The sequence below is a fragment of the Chiloscyllium plagiosum genome, unplaced genomic scaffold (assembly GCF_037043375.1).
Source record: "Chiloscyllium plagiosum isolate Xiang-an unplaced genomic scaffold, Cpla_swu_hap1 HiC_scaffold_18, whole genome shotgun sequence".
Lineage (NCBI taxonomy): Eukaryota > Metazoa > Chordata > Chondrichthyes > Orectolobiformes > Hemiscylliidae > Chiloscyllium > Chiloscyllium plagiosum.
This window is the reverse complement of record NW_028270156.1, coordinates 16,379,088-16,401,447: the sequence shown is the minus strand read 5'-3', so window position 1 is coordinate 16,401,447 and position 22,360 is coordinate 16,379,088. Positions and strand designations below refer to the sequence as shown.

At 41.2% G+C, this 22,360-nt stretch overlaps 1 protein-coding gene across 4 annotated transcripts in view; it reads right to left on the bottom strand.

Moving 5' to 3' along the window:
* cstpp1 (centriolar satellite-associated tubulin polyglutamylase complex regulator 1) overlaps positions 1 to 22,360 on the bottom strand; it is a 368,165-nt gene that overhangs the window by 84,302 nt on the left and 261,503 nt on the right. For 3 of the 4 annotated variants that reach the window (XM_043705470.2, XM_043705472.2, XM_043705471.2), the window contains one exon: positions 6,794 to 6,879. The exons of the other annotated variant lie outside the window; for it this stretch is intronic. In XM_043705470.2, coding sequence (XP_043561405.2) covers positions 6,794 to 6,879 — 86 coding nt within the window. The remainder of the gene's footprint in view (positions 1 to 6,793; positions 6,880 to 22,360) is intronic. 4 annotated transcript variants of the gene reach the window in all.

The window sequence follows — 22,360 nt, the reverse complement described above, 5'->3', positions numbered from 1 at the left end:
CCAAATGTGGCCTAACCAATGTCCTGTACAGCTGCAACATGACCTCCCAACTCCTATACTCAATGCTCTGTCTAATAAAGGAAAGCATACCAAACGCCTTCTTCACTATCTTATCTACCTGCAACTCCACTTTCAAAGAACTATGAGCCTGTACTCCAAGGTCTCTTTGTTCAGCAACACTCCCTAGGACCTTACCATTAAGTATATAACTCCTGCCTTGATTTGCCCTACCAAAATGCAACACCGCTCATTTATCAAGATTCAGCTCTGCTACCTTTTCCTATTAAATCAAATTACCTTCTACAATGTTGAACAGCGCCAGGATTCAGTTTGTTCTTATATTCTATTGCATATTCTCATAGGATTTCCCTTTTCATCTGCTATTAGCAATATCACAATTCCCTTGGTTCTTTCAGCACTTGTCCGTTTCTCATGAAAATGCTATTTCCAATTGCTGCTGACCTCTAACCCCAAATTCTGAAGGTTTATTCTCAGATCTAATGTCAATCTGACCATATTACTTTCTTACAATGGCTCATTTACTGGATTTAATACTATCCATTCAGTCTCAAACCTCCCCTTTCTTCTAACTGCCTTTTGAAGTTCTTGTACCTTGATTTCCAAAAGTGAGGGCAATTAGGGTTGGGCAATAAATGCTGACCTTGCCAGCAGGGCTCATATATCAAGAAAGAATAAGGTCTTTCTTTATATTTACTGAATTTTGAAACATGTCAGCTCTTTAAGTTAAAAATTACACAACAGCAGGTTATAGTCCAACAGGTTTATTTGGAAGCACTAGCTTTGGGAGCGCTGCTCTTTCATCAGGTGGGCGGCAAGGTGGCCCAGTGGTTAGCACTGCTGCCTCACAGTGCCAGAGACCTGGGTTCAATTCCTGCCTCAGCCGACTGACTGTGTGGAGTTTGCACGTTCTCCCCGTGTCTGCGTGGGTTTCCTCCGGGTGCTCCGGTTTCCTCCCACAGTCCAAAGATGTGCAGGTCAGGTGAATTGGCCATACTAAATTGCCCATACTGTTAGGTAAGGGGTAAATGTAGGGGTATGGGTGGGTTGCGCTTCGGAGGGTCGGTGTGGACTTGTTGGGCCGAAGGGCCTGTTTCCACACTGTAATCTAATCTAATCAGGTGGTTGTGGAGTATAAGATCGTAAGACACTGAATTTATAGCAAAAGTTTACAATGTGATGTAACTGAAATTATATATTGAAAATGACCTGGATTGTTTGTTAAGTCTCTCATCCTTTAGAATGTTAAAAATCACACAACAGCAGGTTATAGTCCAACAAGTTTAATTGGAAGCACTAGCTTTCAGGTCGTTGATGAGGGAGCAGTGCTCTGAAGGCTAGTGCTTCCAATTAAACCTGTTGGACTATAACCTGCTGTTGTGTGATTTTTAACTCGATACATCCCAGTCCAACAGCGGTATCTCCAAATTATTTCAGCTCTCTACTGTGACACTGATGAGCATCCTAAAGAAAATATACTTTGTGGAAAGGCCAAAATCACACAACACCAGGTTATAGTATAACAGGTTTATTTTATTATTGAACTATAACCTGGTGTTGTGTGATTTTTAACTGTGTCCACTGGCTCGTCCAAATCATACTTTGTGTAGTCCATCTTGGACACACTCTCCTTGCCTGCAACCTGTCTTCATTATATTTTTGAATTTTCTTAGTTGTGGGCTTATGGATTTTTTATACCTTTGGTGTTCCCTTTTGATTTACGTCTGTCTGGTGCCCTTTTTAACAATTACTTCCCTTAGGCATTTCATGCTTGACTCTTAATTAGACCCTTTGCCTTTGAATTTACATCAAATGTCCCCTTTTTAATGGATTTTTTTCAGTCTATGTTGAGTTTTTAAAAAGATTTCTTTAGTGGTTCCAATTTAGTATTTTCACTGCATAAGCTTTGTCTTCTTTCTGAGAAGATCTATGCTGTGCCTGAGGCATTTGAGCGCTTAATCTACTACTAGTTTCTCTATTGTCAAATTGATAGGTCCCTGTGGAGTCTGCCTTCTATTGAATCCTGTATCTTGATGTGTTATGATTAGTAATTTCACAATGCAATTGCCATCCAAATTCACAGCACTTGTGTTTTATACAGATGTGAAACTCCTACCTTAAAACCGTTTCTATTTTATTCTGCTAGCTTGAATCATGCTTTATATCCTAATTTGTTATCTGAATAGCACAATGATACATTTTAGATGAGGTTACATGAAATTACTTTATGGTTCAGCCATTGCTCCTACCTCTATATTTAGACATTGGTTGCCCACATGCGAGTTAAAGTCAGTTGGTGATGTTGATTCACATATAGACCATTGCCAGTAATGCATTAACTGGTACACAGCCTGCTATACCCTGAGTATCTTGCCTGAGGTTGCGAAAACACCATGTGTAGGAGTTATTTCCAGGGTCCTGCTTTATCTGCCAGGCATTTAGCCATTATGATTCTCTGACTTGTGTACAGTATTTTACCTTTCCTCATAACATGACAGGTTTAGCTCCATTACCTTTTTGTGATATGTGTTGGGATACAACGGTTAAAAATTAGGAGAAAATGAGAACTGCAGATACTGGAGATCAGAGTCGAAAAGTGTGGTACTGGAAAAGTACAGCAGGTCAGGTAGCATCTGAGGAGCAAAATAATTGACATTTTGGGCATAAGCCTTTCCTCAGGAATGTGGACTTTAAATTTAGGTTTAAGGATTGCAGAACTGTGATATGTGATACTGTTGAAGTACGGTGTGCATTTCTGGGATCTGCTATATAGGGAGGATGTGATAGCAAAGGCGAGGGGGCAGAGGAGAGTTACCAGGATGGAGAGTTTTAATTGAGGAGAGATTGGATACACTAGGATTTTCCTTAGAGTAGAGGAGACAGAGAGGAGTCAAGATTTGAGAAATTTATGAGAGACACAACACAGATGGGAAAATACTTTTCCCTTGGTTGACGGTTCAGTCACTAGGGACATTGATTGGGGTGGCAGGGTGGCTCAGTGGTTAGCACTGCTGCCTCATAGCGCCAGGGACCTGGGTTCGATTCCAGCCTTGGGTGACTGTCTGTATGGAATTTTCACATTCTCCCCGTGTCTGTGTAGGTTTCCTCCCTCGGTCCAAAGATATGCAGATTAGGTGAATTGGCCATGCTAAATTGCCCACAGTGTTCAGGGATGTGTAGGAATGGTGCATTAATAAGGGGTAAAGATAGGATAGGGGGAATGAGTCTGGGTGGGTTATCCTTCGGAGGATTTATATGGACTTGTTAGGCTGAAGGGCCTATTTCCACACTGTAGGGATTCTATTACAAAACATTGTCTACAAAAGCTGTTATTAGTAGAAATAAAATGCAAAACATGTAAATAAGCCAAAACCAAGCCAATCCTAATATGCTTGTGAAATGACAGGATAATGCAGTTGACAAAATCAAACATCATGTTACTTTGCATCATTTTGATATTTCCTTTAATTTTTGCTTCTAGCAATTAATTTCATACACAAAAGGCCAAGCTTCTCAAAATTAAATTACAACATACTGAAATATAAAGCCAAAGGAATATTTATTTCTATCAAACACAGTAATAAACAAAGAGAATATTGAGAAACACAGCAGGTCTGGCAGCATCGGTAAAGAGAAACAATGCTAACGTTTCAAATCTTGTATAACCCGTCTTCAGGACTGGACAAAATTGAACAGAGCATTAATTTCTACTTTCTTTTGGTTTTCTTGTATTCATATGTGACCTATGTGTCCTCACAAATTTATGTAGTGCCTCTTATTGCAAAGGAAGACAAGAACAGAAAATTAATGATAATGTTGAAATTCACTCAATACTGCTATAAAACAAAACAAAGCTCAGCAATCTGATATTTCAAATAACCACACAACCTTGTGGATTCAGAGGGCATAAAACTCCACATTTATTAATTAACAAACCCAGCTGCATCACCAGAGACTAGTACTTTATGACAGGAAGAAAGAGGAAAATGAAGAGGACGAGCTAATATTGGTTAGTCATAATGAAATCCAAGGGCCAACAGTAGCTTTCACGAGACTCTGCTGAAGCTTCTGATGCAAGGCCCAAGCCTCAATTATCCCTAGGTTCACTTAAAATTTTAGCTGCTTTTCCTAACGTTCTTCTCCTAAGGTAGTCACTCAAAAAAAAGAATGACTTGCTTCCATTCAATGGGTTCTGAGATTGCTAATAAGTTCAATGCTGTGGACTCTCACATGCAGAACAGGTGGTGCTTGAAAGGTACAATGAATGGATTGTTTGGACATTGGTGCACTCCCTCTGATGCCTTGTTTTCACCTCTGACCCTGACAAAGTGCTTTGATATATTTGGTGCTTTGAGCGTTCTCTACCTTGGATGATTACAAGCCACAATCGCCCATGAGGAGGACATCCCTAAAGTGTTTCCACCGGGGAAAAGGTACAGAAGCCTGAACACACACACACACCTGCCGGTTTTGTAACAGTTTCTACCCTACTGTTGTTAGGATACTGAATGGACTCACAAACTCTGTACCTGTGTTTTTGTTTTGCCGCTGTTTACCTATTATTTACTTATCTATGCTACTTAACTCTGTGATCTGCCTGTATTGCTCGCAAGACAAAGCTTTTCACTGTGCCTCGGTACATGTGACAATAAATTCAATTCAAATTTAATTTCAAACTGCAGCGCAGGGTTGATGGGCCGAGTAGCCTACTCTTATTTCTTGTTCATATGTACGTGTCTCACCCAGCATCATTGATTTGGCGTGATCAGTTCCTCTATGCTGGGCAAGTTGGCTTTGGATTTTTAATGGTGATTGTGCTTTCACAATAAATTTGGTTCTTCTATAACACAATGGTTGCGTTGTTGTGCAACCTCATGTTTTAAAAAATCGTGCTTTAGAAACAGCGCTTAAAATGTTGACAAATTAATTGCCTTACAACCAAAACATGTTTTAAAAGTTTGTGCTTTAGAAACAGTGTCCCCAGTTCATCAATTGCATTCCAGCGGATTCATGTTGATAAAACACGCGTTGTAGCAGAACAACCTGTGTCTGGGACAAATCTAAAATGTTTTTTTTAAATCTTGTGAAATTAGCCCTGGTTAAGATTATGTGCTGAGTTCACAAGCTAATGAGTGAATTATCCTCATGAATCTTGCAATGTTAAAAGTATTTTAATGAGAAGTTATAACAAGCTGATCACAATAATTATATAAGCTGATAGTGCTAATTCAGCACAACCTTTAATTTCAAAAACAAAATGACTAAACCAATTCAATAATGCACTTTAGTTTCTCTCTCTATCCAGTCAGATAATCTCACTGTAGAATTATAGAATCCCTACAGTGCAGAAGCAGGCCATTCAGCCCATCGAGTCCACAATGATACTCTGAAGAGTATCCCACCCACCTATCCCAGTAATCCTGCATTAATCATAACTAACCCACCTAACCTACACATCCCTGGACACTACAGGCAATTTAGCAAGGCAAATCCACCTAACCTGCACATCTTTGGACTGTGGGAGGAAACCGGAGCACCCGGAGGAAACCCAAACAGACACGGGGAGAATGTGCAAACGCCACACGGTCACCTGAGGGTGGAATTGAACCTGGGTCCCTGGCACTGTGAGGCAGCAGTGCTAACCACTGAGCCAGCATGCCGTCCCCATTACATCAACAGCAGTTATCATTTGTAAGCTATAAAGCATCTCTCAAAGAAAGTGTAATATTTTGTACCTCCTATCTGAGTATCCCCTAAATTCCAGTTGGTGTTGTCATGGATATTTTCATTTCTGTAATATACACTCTGACTTTTGCCATAATCACAGCTGATGTTATTACTGGACAAATAATATCCCAGAATGAAATCTGGCTAGTTAGATCATATAACTTCTATTATTTAACATGGTGGTCATTCACTGAAATAAGTTTATTACACAAAAGTAAAAGAATGAATAAAACACATTTTGATAGATCTTAAAACACACAGAAAAACAATGTCTCATCTATTCCCTATCACTATCACTTTACAGCTATTCAAATCCAGAAAAATGACTGCTCTATATCAAAAGGTTTTTGACTTAACTGGTTCTCACCAGTTCTGTCCTATGAACCATGAAGTCCTTTAACATGAATACTTACAAAACTGAAAGCTCAAACTTTGTCAGTATTTTCCTAATCCATTGATTTCTAAGCAAACACTCTTGCTCTGGAAATCTCATGTGCTAAACTTGTATATCTGAACTGTTCCTATATTCCTTTGTTAGGAAATAAGCTATATTTGCTTTTGACCCCAATCAGGTCTTCTCCAAAGCTATCTAAAAACCTTTCAATCTCTGGCTTTTTCTAAGTAATCTTGATCATTCTAAAGCAAAATCAAGACAATGTCTTCAATGTTTACCCTTTCTGAAGAAAACTCCACAATATCAACAATCTCCCATCAACCCTCTAGCAATTTTGTAGTGACCTGCTCTCTGACATTCTGAATTAGGTTACTGTTCTGGAAAGGACTCTCTGACCTTATTCTTCTTTCGACTCTTCACAAAATTAATCCACACCGTTTGCCACTAGTTTAAAATCCAAACTCTAAAAATGATAATATATTTCTATAAAATATTTAATTTTTTAAACAAAAATTATACACCATTTATAACATTTGCACAAGCATAGGAAAAGCAGTAGGACATTCAGCCCATGAGCCTGCTACATCATTTAATGAGATCATGGCTATTCATTCATCCTTGATGACTTAAATGGGTAATCAGATCAGAACTCACCATAATAGCACAACTGAATCTGGAATGCATATATAAAGTCCACAAATGACATCGGGCAGTCCATCGCATCATCCATAAGAACAATCCTGCAACAAGTGAAAATAATTAGACAAATTGAGATATTCCTAAATTCACAAGATAAACAACATAATTAGATTAACACTTGTGGTTGAAAAATATAATTTTGAAACCATTAACTATATAAATTAACCTCCTTGCCAAAATATATTAAACCAGTGTGACTTTTATTAATTGGCTAATTAATTTTAATGCTAAATCAGTAAACAGAACAAGCAATATTATTAAAATCCTATTAATTGAGATACAAAATCTGACAAGTATAATCAACAATATCATGTTAGGCAACATTGAAAATAAAATAGCTTATATTTGTAAATAATTAATGTACATTCATGAAACTGCTAAATAATTAAAAGTGCGTATTGGAATATAATAAATAATTTAATTCAGCAGCAAAGTGAATACCTTAGAAATTATGTTGTTAAAATTACTCATCAAACAGGTTTAACAGCTAATACTATACATAGGAAGGTGCAGCATTTTTATAATGGTCAGATCGCCCGATGAGTAATAAAACTGAACAAACCCAACCGACCTAAACTACTGCCTTCCCTTTCTGCACTTTTTACAGTCTTCCTGCCTCAGCTACAGGGTGCAGGCATCATCAGGGAAAGACATGAGAGAGGAGGTGGAATAGTTGTAATGTCAATGGACTACCAATGCAGATCCTGGGGATCGAGGTTCAAATTCCCACCAAGGCAGATGGTGAAATCTGAATCAATAAGGGAAGAATTTGGAATTGAAAGCTACCCTAACAGTGACCATGTCACCACTGTTGATTATCATAAAAACCCATCTGCTTTACAACCACTCTTCAGGTAGGAAATCGGCCATTCTTGCCTGGCCAACATGTGATTCCAGACCCACAGCAATGTGGTTGACTCTTAATTGCCCTCAGGGCAATTAGAGATGGGCAATAAATATTGGTCTAGCCAGTGATATCCACATTCCATATATAATTTCAAAGCAAGCGTGGCGAGTTGTAATGGTGCTAAGACCATGAGCTCCTTTGATGTCAGCATTGGAAGGAATAGGGTTGACCCAGGAAATCGAGCAGCTTTGTAGTGTTATGGGACTGAGTGAAACAGGGAAGGGGTGGTTACCCATTATTAATTTAATGGATCAATTGATGATTAAATGTTGGAGGTAATGTTGCTGACTAATCAGAGGCTGGCAGTTCCCAATGTATTGTGAGGATTACTGAGAGAGGTGGACACTGTTCATACTGCTCTCAGGCGGTGAGGAGATGTGCTTGATGGATTGTCCTGTTCCAGGTTGTGCTGAGATCTTTGAGGATTTGGGGAGGGGAAAGCAATCTTGGATGGCGACACCTTCGGAGGTGAATTTTTAAAACAAGGAGATGGTTAAAGAGACTGTCATTCTTGTCGATCACCAATGTAAGCAGATTAGGACTTCAGATTTTTAGCTTTTAATTTAGATTGTTTAATCTGTTCAGTTAAAGTGGTGCTTTATAAACAAAGGGATTTTGTAAATCTAACAATGACAATAAAACAATTTCCGCTGCCACACTAACAATTTCAGGACACTGACAAACAAGACAAATGTTAAAATAGAAGCAACTCAGTTATACTGTAATTGAGGAATAAATAATTAGGAATACAGGAACAGGAGTAGGCTATTCATCCATTAAACCTGCCCTGCTATTCCATAAGATCATGGAAGGCCCAAGTCTCTTTCAACATCAGTTAAAGGCTGATTTTACTGTGTTAATTTTTACTAATTACAGTAACATTTATTTTAAAAATCTATTATTAAAGCAAACTGTGATAAAGCCATGAGCAGATCACATCCCACCCTAGGGTCGTATCAGTGTGTAGCCCTTGTGGCCCAAACTGCATAGACACTAATGAATCAGGGCTTATTCATGTTGGACATCAAATAAACACTCTATGAAAAAGAGTGAGCAAATTAGACTTAAGTGATAACTTTAAATTATAGGATCAGTCAAGAATTGGACATAAAATAAGCACCATCTTTTTGAGTTCTTCAACTATTCTGTAGTGGTCAAAATGTACTCCTGCCTCAGGCTGGGATTTAGATCGATCCAAGTGAGGTCAGTTTTTGGGGACAATTCTCAGAGAGTTCTGTCATTGTGAAAACTGGAGGAGTTCTTACTAACTATACCTCTTATGCTCACATCTTAAGAATGAGATAAGGAGAAACGTCTTTACTCAGAGAATTGTTAGGATTTGCATTGCCTAAGAGAGTGGTCCTGGGGATTTATCCACCTTTATGTGTTTCAAGGCATCCAGCACTTCCTCCTTTGTAATCTGGACATTTTTCAAGATGTCACCATCTATTTCCCTACAATCTATATCTTCCAAGTCCTTCTCCACAGTAAATACTGATGCCAAATACTCATTTAGTATCTCTTCCATCTCCTGCGACTCCACAGAGAGGCTGCCTTGCTAATCTTTGAGGTCCCCTATTCTCTCCCTAGTTACTCTTTTGTCCTTAATGTACTTATAAAAATCCTTTCAATTATCCTTAACCCTATTTGCCAAAGCTATCTCAGGTCGCCTTTTTGCCCTCCTGATTTCCCTCTTAAATATACTGCTACTGACTTTATACTTTTCTCGGGATTCTCTCACTCTCTCCTGTCTATACCATCCTCATTAATGCATATAACATCTTTCCCACTCACCGTCACCCACCCCACTGTGATACCACTAATGCTGCATGCCCTCTGCGCTGTCTACTCCTTCACTCAGGAAGGCCTTCACTTTAAGGCCGCTACTAGCCCACTGAGTACCCTACCTCAGGTACAATTGGCAATGGGGGGTGGGGGAGGGTGATGCAGGGGCTGTTAGATGTGGGGAGCTGGCAGGTTGCCTGTTGAATTCACATCCTCCCCCTCCTTTTTAAACCTACCAGAAGAGGGGTGGGGGGAGGCACAGCGGAAAATTCAAGTTCTGGAGCTTTGTCATAATCAACAACTTTTAAAATGTCAAGGATGAGTAATTGCTTTTGTGAGTTTGTATGACCTTGAATGTATTGTAAATAAATGTGGGAGAGTTTAAAAATGAAGTTTTTTTAGAAGTGCTCAAAATAACACAAATGACAAAGCACATTTTTCTGTATTGAAAGTTAAACGCATTACGTTTTACAAACAACAGAACTGGTTGCCACTTGGTCGCTTTGACTGGCAGGGTTTTACATTGTTGAGCATAGAGCCTGATCCTAATCCAAACACCCAATTCGCTCAGTGAAGAGTAATGGGGGTTGCAAATTTTCAAGCCTACCGAAAGCCTACACAATGAAGTCTCTTGACTTCTTCGTTACGATGCAAAGAGGCTAAATCTCATCAATGTGACTGATGCCCCTGAGAAGCAACAGACAATTGCGAGGAATTGTCCAATTATATTTTCCTCTCTCTGACAGTCCAGAGCTCATCCTTCAGCTGTACTCCAGCAATGAAAAGGCTGACTTCACCGAAAAAGGGACTGAAATGTTGACATGAGATGATTCCTTATCACCACTCAGTCCCAATGGCCATAGGGAGTAAAAGACCGGATCAGATTGCAGGATTCATTCTGACAAATTGTGTTCAAGTGTCTCGATGATCAAAACGTAAATCAATTCTGGTTCCAGTATAATAGCAACCAGTGCAAAGCCACATTTTCAAAGCAAATAACAGGGCAGCCTTTTAAAGATTTATCTTTTTAAAATCTTCATATGACTTACCTATCATATCTCTTAAATATTTCGTAAAGAGGAAAGTAAATGCAGAGAATGCTAGAGAAACTCAGCAGGTTTGGCAGCGACAGTGCAGAGAAATGAAGCTAATGTTTCAAGTCCAGTATGATTCACCTTCAGAACTGAAGCGAGAGGAACAGAATCCCTACTGTGTGGACGCTGGCCATTTGGTCCATCGAGTCCAAACGGACCCGCTGAAGAACTACCCTCCCTACCCTATCCCTGTAACCCTACATTTCCCATGGCTAAATTACCTGCCCTATACATCTCTGAACACTATGGGCAATCTAGCACAGCCAATCCACCTAACCTGCACATCTTTGGACTGTGTGAGGAAACCGCAGCACCCGGAGGAAACCCTGCAGACACGGGGAGAATGTGCAAACTCCACATAGACAGTTGTCCAAGGTTGGAATTGAACCCAGGTCTGTGAGACAGCAGTGCTAACCACTGAGCCACAATTAGAAGCAAAGAGGTTTTTCTGCAGCTGTACAGGGCGCTGGTGAAACCACACCTGGAATACTGTGTGCCGTTCTGGTCGCCAAATTTGAGGAAAGACATTCTGGCTATTGAGGGAATGCAGCGTAGGTTCACGAGGTCAATTCCTGGAATGGCGGGACTACCTTATGCTGAAAGACTGGAGCGACTGGGCTTGTACACTTTTGAGTTTAGAAGACTGAGAGGGGACCTGATTGTGACATATAAGATTATTAAGGGATTGGACACTCTGAAGGCAGGAAACATGTTTCCGCTGATGGGTGAGTGCCAAACCAGAGGACATAGCTTAAAAATACGGGGTAGGGGATCCAAGATGGCGGTGACCCAGTAAGACTGAGTCTATAGTGCTCCTCCCAAGACTTGGGTACAGTGGGTCACCCACCCCCTACCACGCTCACCAAATCATTTATAATAGTTGTGTAATTTAATTAGTTGTGCAATATTATATTTAAACAATTTAATCCTAAGTTAAAATGACTAAAGGGAAGGGAGCCCGCAGCTCTCAGCAAGCAGGAACCCCTCCCACACCCTCTCCAGCTGAATCAGAGGCGTCCACATACGCCCCGGGGGACTTACCTACAGTAACAAGCCTTGCAGAAATGATTTCCAAGCTTGACTCGAAGATCGATGCCTTTATTGCATAATCCAGAAATCGTTGGGACTCGCTCTCGGCCGCGCTGCAGGAGCACGACCGAGAGATTCGAGAAATTGAACGCCGAGTCAGAGGGGCGGAGCTAAAGGCCGCGACCTCCGAAAATACCGCTCAATCGGCCGTGGATCAGGTCCGGACTCTCGAGCAGCGAGTCCAGACCTTGGAAAATCATATTGACGACCTCGATAATCGAGGTCGTCGAAAAAATATTCGTTTGCTGGGCCTTCCCGAACGGGAAGAGGAAGGCCAGTTTACAGCATTCCTGGAGCAGTGGCTGCCACAACTTTTAAATCTGCAAGCTGGATCAGGCTACACTAGCCCACTATCCTCCATATGCCTATCCAATGCCCGCTTAAATGCCCATAATGAGGGAGAGTCACCACTGCTACTGGCAGGGCATTCCATGAACTCACGACTCGCTGAGTAAAGAACCTCCCCATAACATCTGTCCTATACCTACCCCCCCTTAATTTAAAGCTATGCCCCCTTGTAATAGCTGACTCCATACATGGAAAAAGATTCTCACTGTCGACCCTATCTAAACCTCTAATCATCTTGTACACCTCTATCAAGTTACCCCTAAACCTTCTTTTCTCCAATGAAAACAACCCCAAGTGCCTCAGCCTTTCCTCATACGATCTTTCTACCATACCAGGCAACATCCTGGTAAACCTCCTCTGCACCCGTTCCAGTGCCTCCACATCCTTCCTATAGTATGGCGACCAAAACTGCACACAATACTCCAGATGCGGCCGCACGAGAGTCTTATACAACTGCAACATGACCTCAGTACTCCGGAATTCAATTCCTCTACCAATAAAAGCCAGTACGCCATATGCCTTCTTCACCGCACTATTTACCTGGGTGGCAACTTTCAAAGATCTGTGTACATGGACACCAAGATCCCTCTGCTCATCCACACTACCAAGTATCCGACCATTAGCCCAGTACCCCATCTTTTTGTTACTCTTACCAAAGTGAATCACCTCACACTTAGCTACATTGAACACCAATTGCCACATTTCTGCCCAGTTCTGCAGCTTATCTATATCCCGCTGTAACCTGCCACATCCTTCCTCACTGTCTACAACTCCTCCGACTTTCGTATCATCCGCAAACTTGCTCACCCAACCTTCTAACCCCTCCTCCAGGTCATTTATAAAAATGACAAACAGCAATGGTCCCAAAACAGATCCTTGCGGAACACCGCTAGTGACGGCACTCCAAGATGAATCTTTGCCATAAACTACTACCCTCTGTCTTCTTCCAGCCAGCCAACTCCTAATCCAAACTTCCAACTCACCCTCAATGCCATATCTCCGTATTTTTTGCAGTAGTGTACCATGGGGAACCTTATCAAATGCCTTACTAAAATTCATATACACCACATCTACCGCTTTCCCCTCGTCCACCTCCTTAGTCACCTTCTCAAAGAATTCAATAAGGCTCGACCTGCCCTTCACAAAACCATGCTGATTATCCTTGATCACATTATTCCTATCCAGATGTTCATAAATCCTATCCCTTACAATTCTCTCTAAGATTTTACCCACTACAGAAGTGAGACTCACCGGCCTCACAGGCCAATGGCTCTGCAATCTCCTCCCTTGCTTCCCAGAGAATCCTAGGATAAATGCCATCAGGCCCCGGGAACTTATTATTTTCACCCTTTGCAGAATTTCCAACACCTCTTCCCTACATACCTCAAAGCCATTCATTCTACTTAATTGTGACTCAGTATTCACATTGACAACAATGTCCTGTTCCTGATTGAATACTGACGAAAAGTATTCATTCAGTGTCTCCCCAATCTCTTCAGCCTCCACACGCAACTTCCCACGACTATCCTTGAGTGGACCTATTCCTACCCTAGTCATTCTTTTATTCCTGACATACCTATAGAAAGCCTTAGGGTTTTCCCTAATCCTACCAACTAAGGACCTTTCATGTCCCCTCCTTACTGCTCTTAGCTCTCTCTTCAGGTCCTTCCTGGCTACCTTATAATTCTCAATCGCCCCAATTGAACCTTCACGCCTCATCTTTACATAGGCCGCCCTCTTCCATTTAACAAGGGATTCCAATTCCTTATTAAACCACGGCTCCCTCACACAACCCTTTCCTCCCTGCCTGTACATACTTATCAAGGACACTCAATAGTTGCTCCTTGAACAAGCTCCACATATCAATTACGCCCTTGCCTTGAAGCTTACTTTTCCAAGCCACACATCCTAAGTCATGCCTCACCGCATCATAATTTCCCTGCCCCCAGCTATAACTCTTGCCCTGTAGTGCACACTTATCCCTCTCCATCACTAGAGTAAAAGTCACCGAATTGTGGTCACTGTCCCCAAAGTGCTCACCTACCTCTAATTCTAAAACCTAGCCTGGTTCATTACCCAGAACCAAATCCAGTATGGCCTCACCTCTTGTTGGCCTATCTACATATTGTGTCAGGAAACCCTCCTGCACACATTGGACAAAAACTGACCCATCTAACGAACTTGAGTTATAGCTTTCCCAATCAATATCAGGAAAGTTAAAGTCCCCCATAACAACCATCCTATTACTTTCACTCTTCTCTTGAATCATCCTCGCAATCCTTTCTTCTATGTTTCTAGGACTATTAGGAGGCCTGTAAAAAACTCCTAACAGGATGAGCTCACCTTTCCTATTCCTTACCTCTGCCCAAACTACCTCAGATGGCGAATCTTCATCCATCGTCCTTTCCACAGCTGTAATACTATCTTTGACAAGCAATGCCACACCTCCCCCTCTTTTACCCCCACCTCTGACCCTACTAAAACATTTAAACCCTGGAACCTGCAACAGCCAATCCTGTCCCTGTTCTACCCATGTCTCCGTAATAGCCACAACATCGAAGTCCCAGGTACCAACCCACGCTGCAAGTTCACCTACCTTATTTTGTATACTTCTTGCATTGAAGTATACACACTTCAAGCCACTTTCCTGTTTACAGGCACCCTCCTTTGAAATTGATGTCATGTTCCTAACCTCCCTACACTCCAGGTCCTGCACCCTTAAGCTACAGTCTGGGTTCCCATGCCCCTGCAGAGTTAGTTTAAACCCCCCCCAAGAGCACGAGCAAACCTCCCACCAAGGATACTGGTGCCCCTCAGGTTCAGGTGCAGACCATCCTGTTTATATAGGTCCCACCTTCCCCAGAAATAACCCCAGTTATCCAAATACCGAATCCCTCCCTCCTGCACCATTCCTGTAGCCACGCATTTAACTGTTCTCTCTCCCTATTCCTCGACTCTCTATCACGTGGCACGGGTAACAAACCAGAGACAACAACTCTGTTCGTTCTAACTCTGAGCTTCCAACCTAGCTCCCTGAAAGCCTGCCTAACATCCTCAGCGCTCCTCATACCTATGTAATTGGTGCCAATGTGGACCACGACTTCGGGCTGCTCCCCCTCCCCCTTAAGGACCCGGAAAACACGATCAGAGACATCACGAACCCTTGCACCTGGGAGGCAACATACCAAACGTGAGTCTCTCTTGTTCCCACAAAACCGCCTATCTGTGCCCCGAACTATCGAGTCCCCAGTTACTATTGCTCTGCTCTTCTCCACCCTTCCCTTCTGAGTAACGGGGACAGGCTCCGTGCCAGAGGCCTGAGCCCCTTTACTTACCCCTGGTAAGTCGTCCCCCCCACAAGTATCCAAAACGGTATACTTGTTCTTGAGGGGAACGGCCGCAGGGGGTCCCTGCACTGGCTGCTTCCTCCCAGACCCCCTCACTGTCACCCATCTATCTGCCATCTTTGGAGTTACTACATCCCTAAAGCTCCGATCTATGACCCCCTCTGCCTCCTGAATGATCCTAAGTTCATCCAACTCCAGCTCCAGTTCCCTCACACGGTCTTGGAGGAGCAAACACGGTCTTGGAGGAGCAAACACGATCTTGGACGTTACACTTTAACCATAAAGGATCCGTATATAACTTTGGATCACCAGAAAAGGCTAAGGAATTCTTGGACTCTCTTAGATAAACTGTAAGACATAATGGATGTTGGTCTGCCTTTCCCCCCCCGCTTTGGTTTATATCCCCCCCCTTTTTTTCTCTTTTCTCTTACCTTACTGTTTAATATTATCATGGGGGGTGGGGAGAGGGATTTGATTTTCTCACCCCCCTTGAGGTTGTTTTCTGTTATTATTTTATGTATATATGAGGGATGTATGTATATGTGTGTGTATATATATATATATATATATATATATAAAAGCTGGGGGGTTTGGTTAATGTTGGTGGGGGGAGGTGGTTACCTTATTCAATTTTACCTCTGTCTCTAGGAGCGGGGTTGTTTTCCCCTTGTTATTTTGTATTATTATATTTAATTATTATTTGTTGAGGTGGTAATTTTATAGTTATATGTTTATATATGATATTAACATTACCAAATATACCCAGGTGTTGGTATGGGTGGGGGTAGGGTGCTCACTGTTAACTCTAGCTTTGTATTGTATTTGAATTCTCCTCATTTTATTGAGGAGTGCCTGGGTCAAGGGTGGGGCATTGGTTGGGAGAGGATATGAGGGACTTTTGGAGAGGGAGTGACGCCCCCTGGGAACAAGGGGGAAAGTCTCCACTTAGATACGTTTTATATTTTTTTTATTTAGAAATAGTTTTTTACTGTATTGTTGTGGGTGTATTAAAGAGGCTTTATTTTTGTAAATTTTACATGTTCTACGCTCAGGATGTTCTGGATAGGGTTTCCCCTCCCGAGGGGTCTCGGATTGGCCCAGAGGATTATGGTTGATCAGTCAGTTAAGTGGTGCACCTGGAATGTCAAGGGGAGTAATTCGCCAGTCAAAAGGAAGAAAATATTATCAAATCTTAAGAAGGAAAGAGTTGATATAGCTCTCCTACAGGAGACACACCTGTCAGATAAAGAACACTTGAAATTACGACAGGGCGGATTTGATCAGGCCTTTTTTTCTTCTTTTAGCTCAAAAAGCAGGGAAGTTGTTATTCTTGTTCGGAAGAATTTTCCTTTCAAAATCCTAAAGCAGATAAAAGACGAATCTGGACGATATACCTTGATTAAAGCCCTCATAAATGGAGAGGAATATGGGATTTTAAATTTGTACTGCCCCCCGGCACACCCCTTTAAATTTATAATGGAAGCCTTTTCAAAATTGATGGCTTTTGATACCTGTCATATAATTATAGGGGGAGACTTTAATTGTATTATGGATCCGGAAATAGATAGGATTCCCAAGAGTACTGCAGGAGTATCTCCCAGATCTAGACAATTGATGGATCTGAACAAAGAATTAGGATTAGTAGATGTATGGAGATGTCTTCATCCACAGGGTAGAGATTTTTCTTTCTACTCTAATCCACATAAATGTCATACCAGAATTGATATGTTTTTTGCCCCCTCGATTTTTTTAAATTCCATATCATCCTGTAAAATAGGTAGTATAGCAATTTCTGACCCTGCTGCTGTATATATGGAAACTAAGGCGAGGAACAATGGGACATCCCCTCAGCATTGGCGTACGGACCCCTTCCTAATGAAAGATAGTAAATTTGTAAAGTACTTGTCTCAAGAATTTAAAACTTTTTTAGAAATTAATTCAGGTACAGCTAGCAACCCGTCAATGATGTGGGAGACCATCAAAGCTTACACGCGAGGCTTGATCATCTCCTACTCAGCGACCCAGAAGAAATTAAAGGGAGAACAACAGCGTCTGCTTGAAGCCCGCTTAAAAGCGGCTGAAACAGTATACACTGATAGACCTTCTATTATTAAATTGCAAAGGATTACAGCTCTTAGGACAGCTCTAAACACTACGCTTACTCAAACGGCTAAGAGGGAAATATTATTTGCAAAGCAAAAGTTATATGAATATGGCGACAAACCGGGTAGATACTTAGCATTTCTTGCAAAGAAAAAAAAGGCCCCTCAGACTATTACGTCTATCAAGGAAAGTACGGGTATTTTGACTCATGATCACAAAAAGATTAATGCGATCTTTAGAGAATTTTATTCTGAGTTATATAAATCACAGGATTGTGAAGATAGGACGAAGAGGATGCAGTCATTTTTTAAAAATTTGACTTTTCCAGGACTAACTCTGGAACAAGTATCGGTCCTAAATGCTCCTCTTACACTCCAAGAAATACTTGATGCAATTAGGCAACTTCAAAATGGTAAGGCGCCGGGCCCAGATGGTTTTCAAGCTGAATTCTATAAAGAATTTACAGAAATACTGGCTGGTCCATTTATGGACATGTACAACTATGCATATAGTCAGGGCTGTCTCCCGCCTTCGCTGAAAGAGGCAAATATCTCTCTTATCCTTAAAAAAGGAAAGGACCCAGAAGATTGTACATCATACAGACCAATATCCTTGCTAAATGTAGATTTTAAAATCCTCTCTAAAACGTTAGCACTGAGATTAGAAAGGATACTGCCACATATTATAAAGGAGGATCAGACGGGGTTTATTAAGGGCCGTAGATCATCCAATAATGTTAGAAGGGCTCTGAATATGATTCAAGCTTGTCATCAGGGAAAGATACCAGGAGTAGTGGTTTCATTAGACGCGGAAAAGGCATTTGATAGGGTCGAATGGTCATATTTGTTTTACACATTGGAGAGGTTTGGCGTTGGACAGGTGTTTACCAAATGGGTCTCAACATTGTATAGTGATCCCAAAGCAGTTGTGGTTACCAATGGATTAGGTTCGGATAGCTTCAGTGTGGGTAGGGGCTGCCGTCAGGGATGTCCCCTCTCGCCATTGTTATTCACGCTAATAATTGAACCACTAGCAGAAGCGATACGAGCTGATCCTAATATAGTGGCCCCAAGGATTGGTACAGGTAAACATAAAATTACCCTTTATGCAGACGATGTTCTTCTATTCCTCAGTAACCCTTTGATGTCCATACCTTGCTTAATCCAAGTTATTAATACATTTAGTGCATTCTCAGGCTATAAAATTAATTTTTCAAAATCGGAGGCTATGCCAATGGGTGGCCTTGCTATGATACCCCGCTTAGCGGACGGATCCCTTTTTCCCTTTCGCTGGTCCCTGGAGGGCTTCTTATATTTAGGCATTTTTCTTACTCCAGTATTTGGTCAGTTCCAGATTATATACAGAAGAAGACTACGTTATTAGATAGTCTTTATAAATCCGATAGAGAATGTAGTGTCCTACGACCAGTGGGGGTATCTCCGTCAGTACTATTTATCATTTACTACATGATGAAGTATCGGGAGATATGGATAATCTGCTTAAAACATGGGATCAGGATCTGGGACTAGAAATCTCCACAGAAACGTGGAATGATATTTGGGAAAATGCTAGAAGAATTACTATTTGTAACAGAACCCAGGCTATCCAGCTGAAGATACTTCATAGGGCCCATATAGCACCGGTTCGATTGGCAAAATTTAAGGCAGGAGCATCTCCAATGTGTCCTAAATGCAAAATAGAGGTGGGCACTCTTGTACATTGCTTATGGACCTGTCATAAGATCCGTAGATATTGGACTAAAGTAGCAAGTACCCTGACAGAAATTTTAGGAACGGAAATTAAAGTGGAACCTGTATCTCTCCTCTTGGGCTTTTCGAACTTTCCCTCCCTGGACACGTACGGGAAGAGACTATTTTCTATTCTTTCTTTCTGTGCAAGGAAAAATATTTTGGTGAACTGGGCGGCTGAGGGCCCCCCTGGACTTTCAAATTGGCACAGGCTAATTATGGAATGTATTCCCCTTGACTTCCTTACAAATATGGTGCACCGAAAGACCGAATTATTTTATAAAATATAGCAGCCCTTTTTGAATTACATAAGTACAGATATTTCGGCTATCCTAACAAGGGCTTTTATTTAACTGAGATTACAAACGTGGCTGGTCCGGGGCCCCTCGGGGGAGGAATCCCACACGAATATGGGTTTTATTATATCTGATGCTAACACATCCCGAGCATGTAAGAGACTTAAATATACACTCTGGTTAGTTGTAGGTTAGATTAGTAGATAGTTGAGTTTTGTTTTTTTTTCTTTTCTTCGGGTTTATTTTTGTTGTTGTGTTTTTTTTTGTTAAATTTTGGCTATTGTATGTTTGAGCTAATTGTATATCAATGTTTATATCTGAGAGTTTTGTTTATTTTTGTAAACTTGTAAAAATGTTAAATTTCTAATAAAAATATCTTTCTATAAAAAAAAAATATGGGGTAGACCATTTAGGACAGAGATGAGGAGAAACTTCTTCACCCAGAGAGTGGTGGCTGTGTGGAATGCTCTGCCCCAGAGGGCAGTGGAGGCCCAGTCTCTGGATTCATTTAAGAAAGAGTTGGATAGAGCTCTCAAGGATAGTGGAATCAAGGGTTATGGATATAAGGCAGGAACAGGATACTAATTAAGGATGATCAGCCATGATCATATTGAATGGTGGTGCAGGCTCGAAGGGCAGAATGGCCTACTCCTGCACCTATTGTCTATTGTCTAATTCTGCCCATACAGGATTTACCCAGGAAGTCAAGCAGCCTTGTAGTGTTGTGGGACAGATTTAAGCAAGGGGAGGGGGCAGTATCCAATTGATTATTTAATGGAGTTTAATCAGTACCTGTCTCTAAGCGACATGAAGACCCAACTCAGATAGCTTCTGACTGATCAGAGGATGGCAGTTCATAATGGTACTGCTCTCATGTAAAGAGGAGGTGTGCTGTGGTAGATGGATGAAGTTCTGAAGCACAAACATCTGAAGAAGTGTCATAACATACTTAAAACGTTAAGCCTGTTTTCTCTCCATTGATACAACCAGACTTGCTGAGTTTCTCCAGCATTTTCCATGTCTATTTAGTATTTTGCATCTGTTAAATGCTTAATTGTCATTTCTTGTTGGTTCGTCGCGATTCAAGTTGGCAATATGTAAATGACAGCTATCATGGGCAACACCTTCATTGGACAGAATGCAGGACAGGTTTATGACAATGAGTTCAGGAATGAAGAATTTCAGATATGAAACTTGATTGAAGAAGCTGGAGAAAGGAGATTTGGAGTCTATGTACATAGATCCCTCAAAGTTGCTACCCAAGATGATAGGGTTGTTAAGAAGGTGTATGGTGTTTTGGCTTTCATTAACAGGGGGACTGAGTTTAAGAGCCATGAGGATTGCTGCAGCTCTATAAAACCTTGGTTAAACCACACTTGGAACAATGTGTCCACTTCTGGTCGCTTCATTATAGGAAGGATGTAGATGCTTTGAGAGGGTGCAGAGGAGATTTACCAGGATGCTGCCTGAATTGGAGGGCTTGTCTTATGAAGAAAGGTTGAGTGAGCTAGGGCTTTTCACTCTGGAGAGAAGAAGGAAGAGAGGCAACTTGATAGAGATGTACAAGGTAATGAGAGGCATAGGTGGAGTAAATAGCCAGAGACTTTTCCCCAGGGCAGAAATGGCTGTTGTGAGGGGTCATAATTTTAAACTGACTGGAGGAAGATGACAGAGATGGGTTCTTTACACAGAGAATGGTGGTTGCATGGGATGAACTGCCAGTGGTGGTAGTAGAATCAAAGACATTAGGGACATTTAAGTGATTGCTGGACAAGCACATGGACTGCAGTAAACTGAGGGATGTGTAGGTTAAGTAGATCTTAGATTAAGATAAATGCTTGGCATGATATCGTAGGTCAAAGGACCTGTACTGTACTATGTTACATGCAAAAAAAATCTGTTTGAAGTATTCAAACTCATGAGAGGTCTGGACAGCGTAAGTAGGGAGAAAATGTTTCCACTCATGAAAGGATCAAGAACCAGGGGCACAGATTTGAAGTACTGTCATTAAAAGACAAAAAACATTTCACTCAGCGAGTCTAGAACACACTGCCAGAGAGTATGGTGGATGCAAGTTCAATTGAGGGATTATAGGGGAATTAGGTAGTTATTTGAAAAGGAACAATGTGTAGATTTATGGAGAGAAGGCAGGAGTGTGGCATGAAGAGAGATGCTCATTTTGAGAGTCACAATAGTTGGGCTGAATGGCCTCCTTGTGCACTTTAACAATGATGTGAACCTGTGAATTGTTCCAGTGTTTGATGCCAACAAATATTGAATGTAGATGGTCTTCCTGTTTTCCATACATCAGGGATGTGATAATGCAGTTTCTAATGAACAGTAGCAGCTGCTGTTGATCTTAGAGACCAGCAGTCTCCTTTCACTCTCTTTTTCATCCTCGATGTACAACAGGCTAAACCGATGGAGTTAGCAGTTACATTGAAGGCTAAAATAAAAACATATGGTCGTGTAAGGAGAAGTGATTATACAACGTTTGGAAATAGAAAAAGGTTTCCTGATATTTAGATACTCCAAACAGAATTCGCTGAATTACAGTTAGAAATGAGAAAACTTGACTTAGAGCAAATGACTTCTAACTGCAAAATGTGAGCTCAAATAAAAAGAGAGAAATAGAAATGAAGACTTGAATTAGAAGAAAAAGAAAGGAGAGGAGAAAGGGAAAAGCTAATTCGAAAAGATAGATGTGCGGACAAAGTGGTCAAAACACATTTGGACCTTAATGTTACAGGCACAACTTTGTGACTGTGTATGCAAGTTCATGAGGGGAAAAAGCTTTAGGTTATA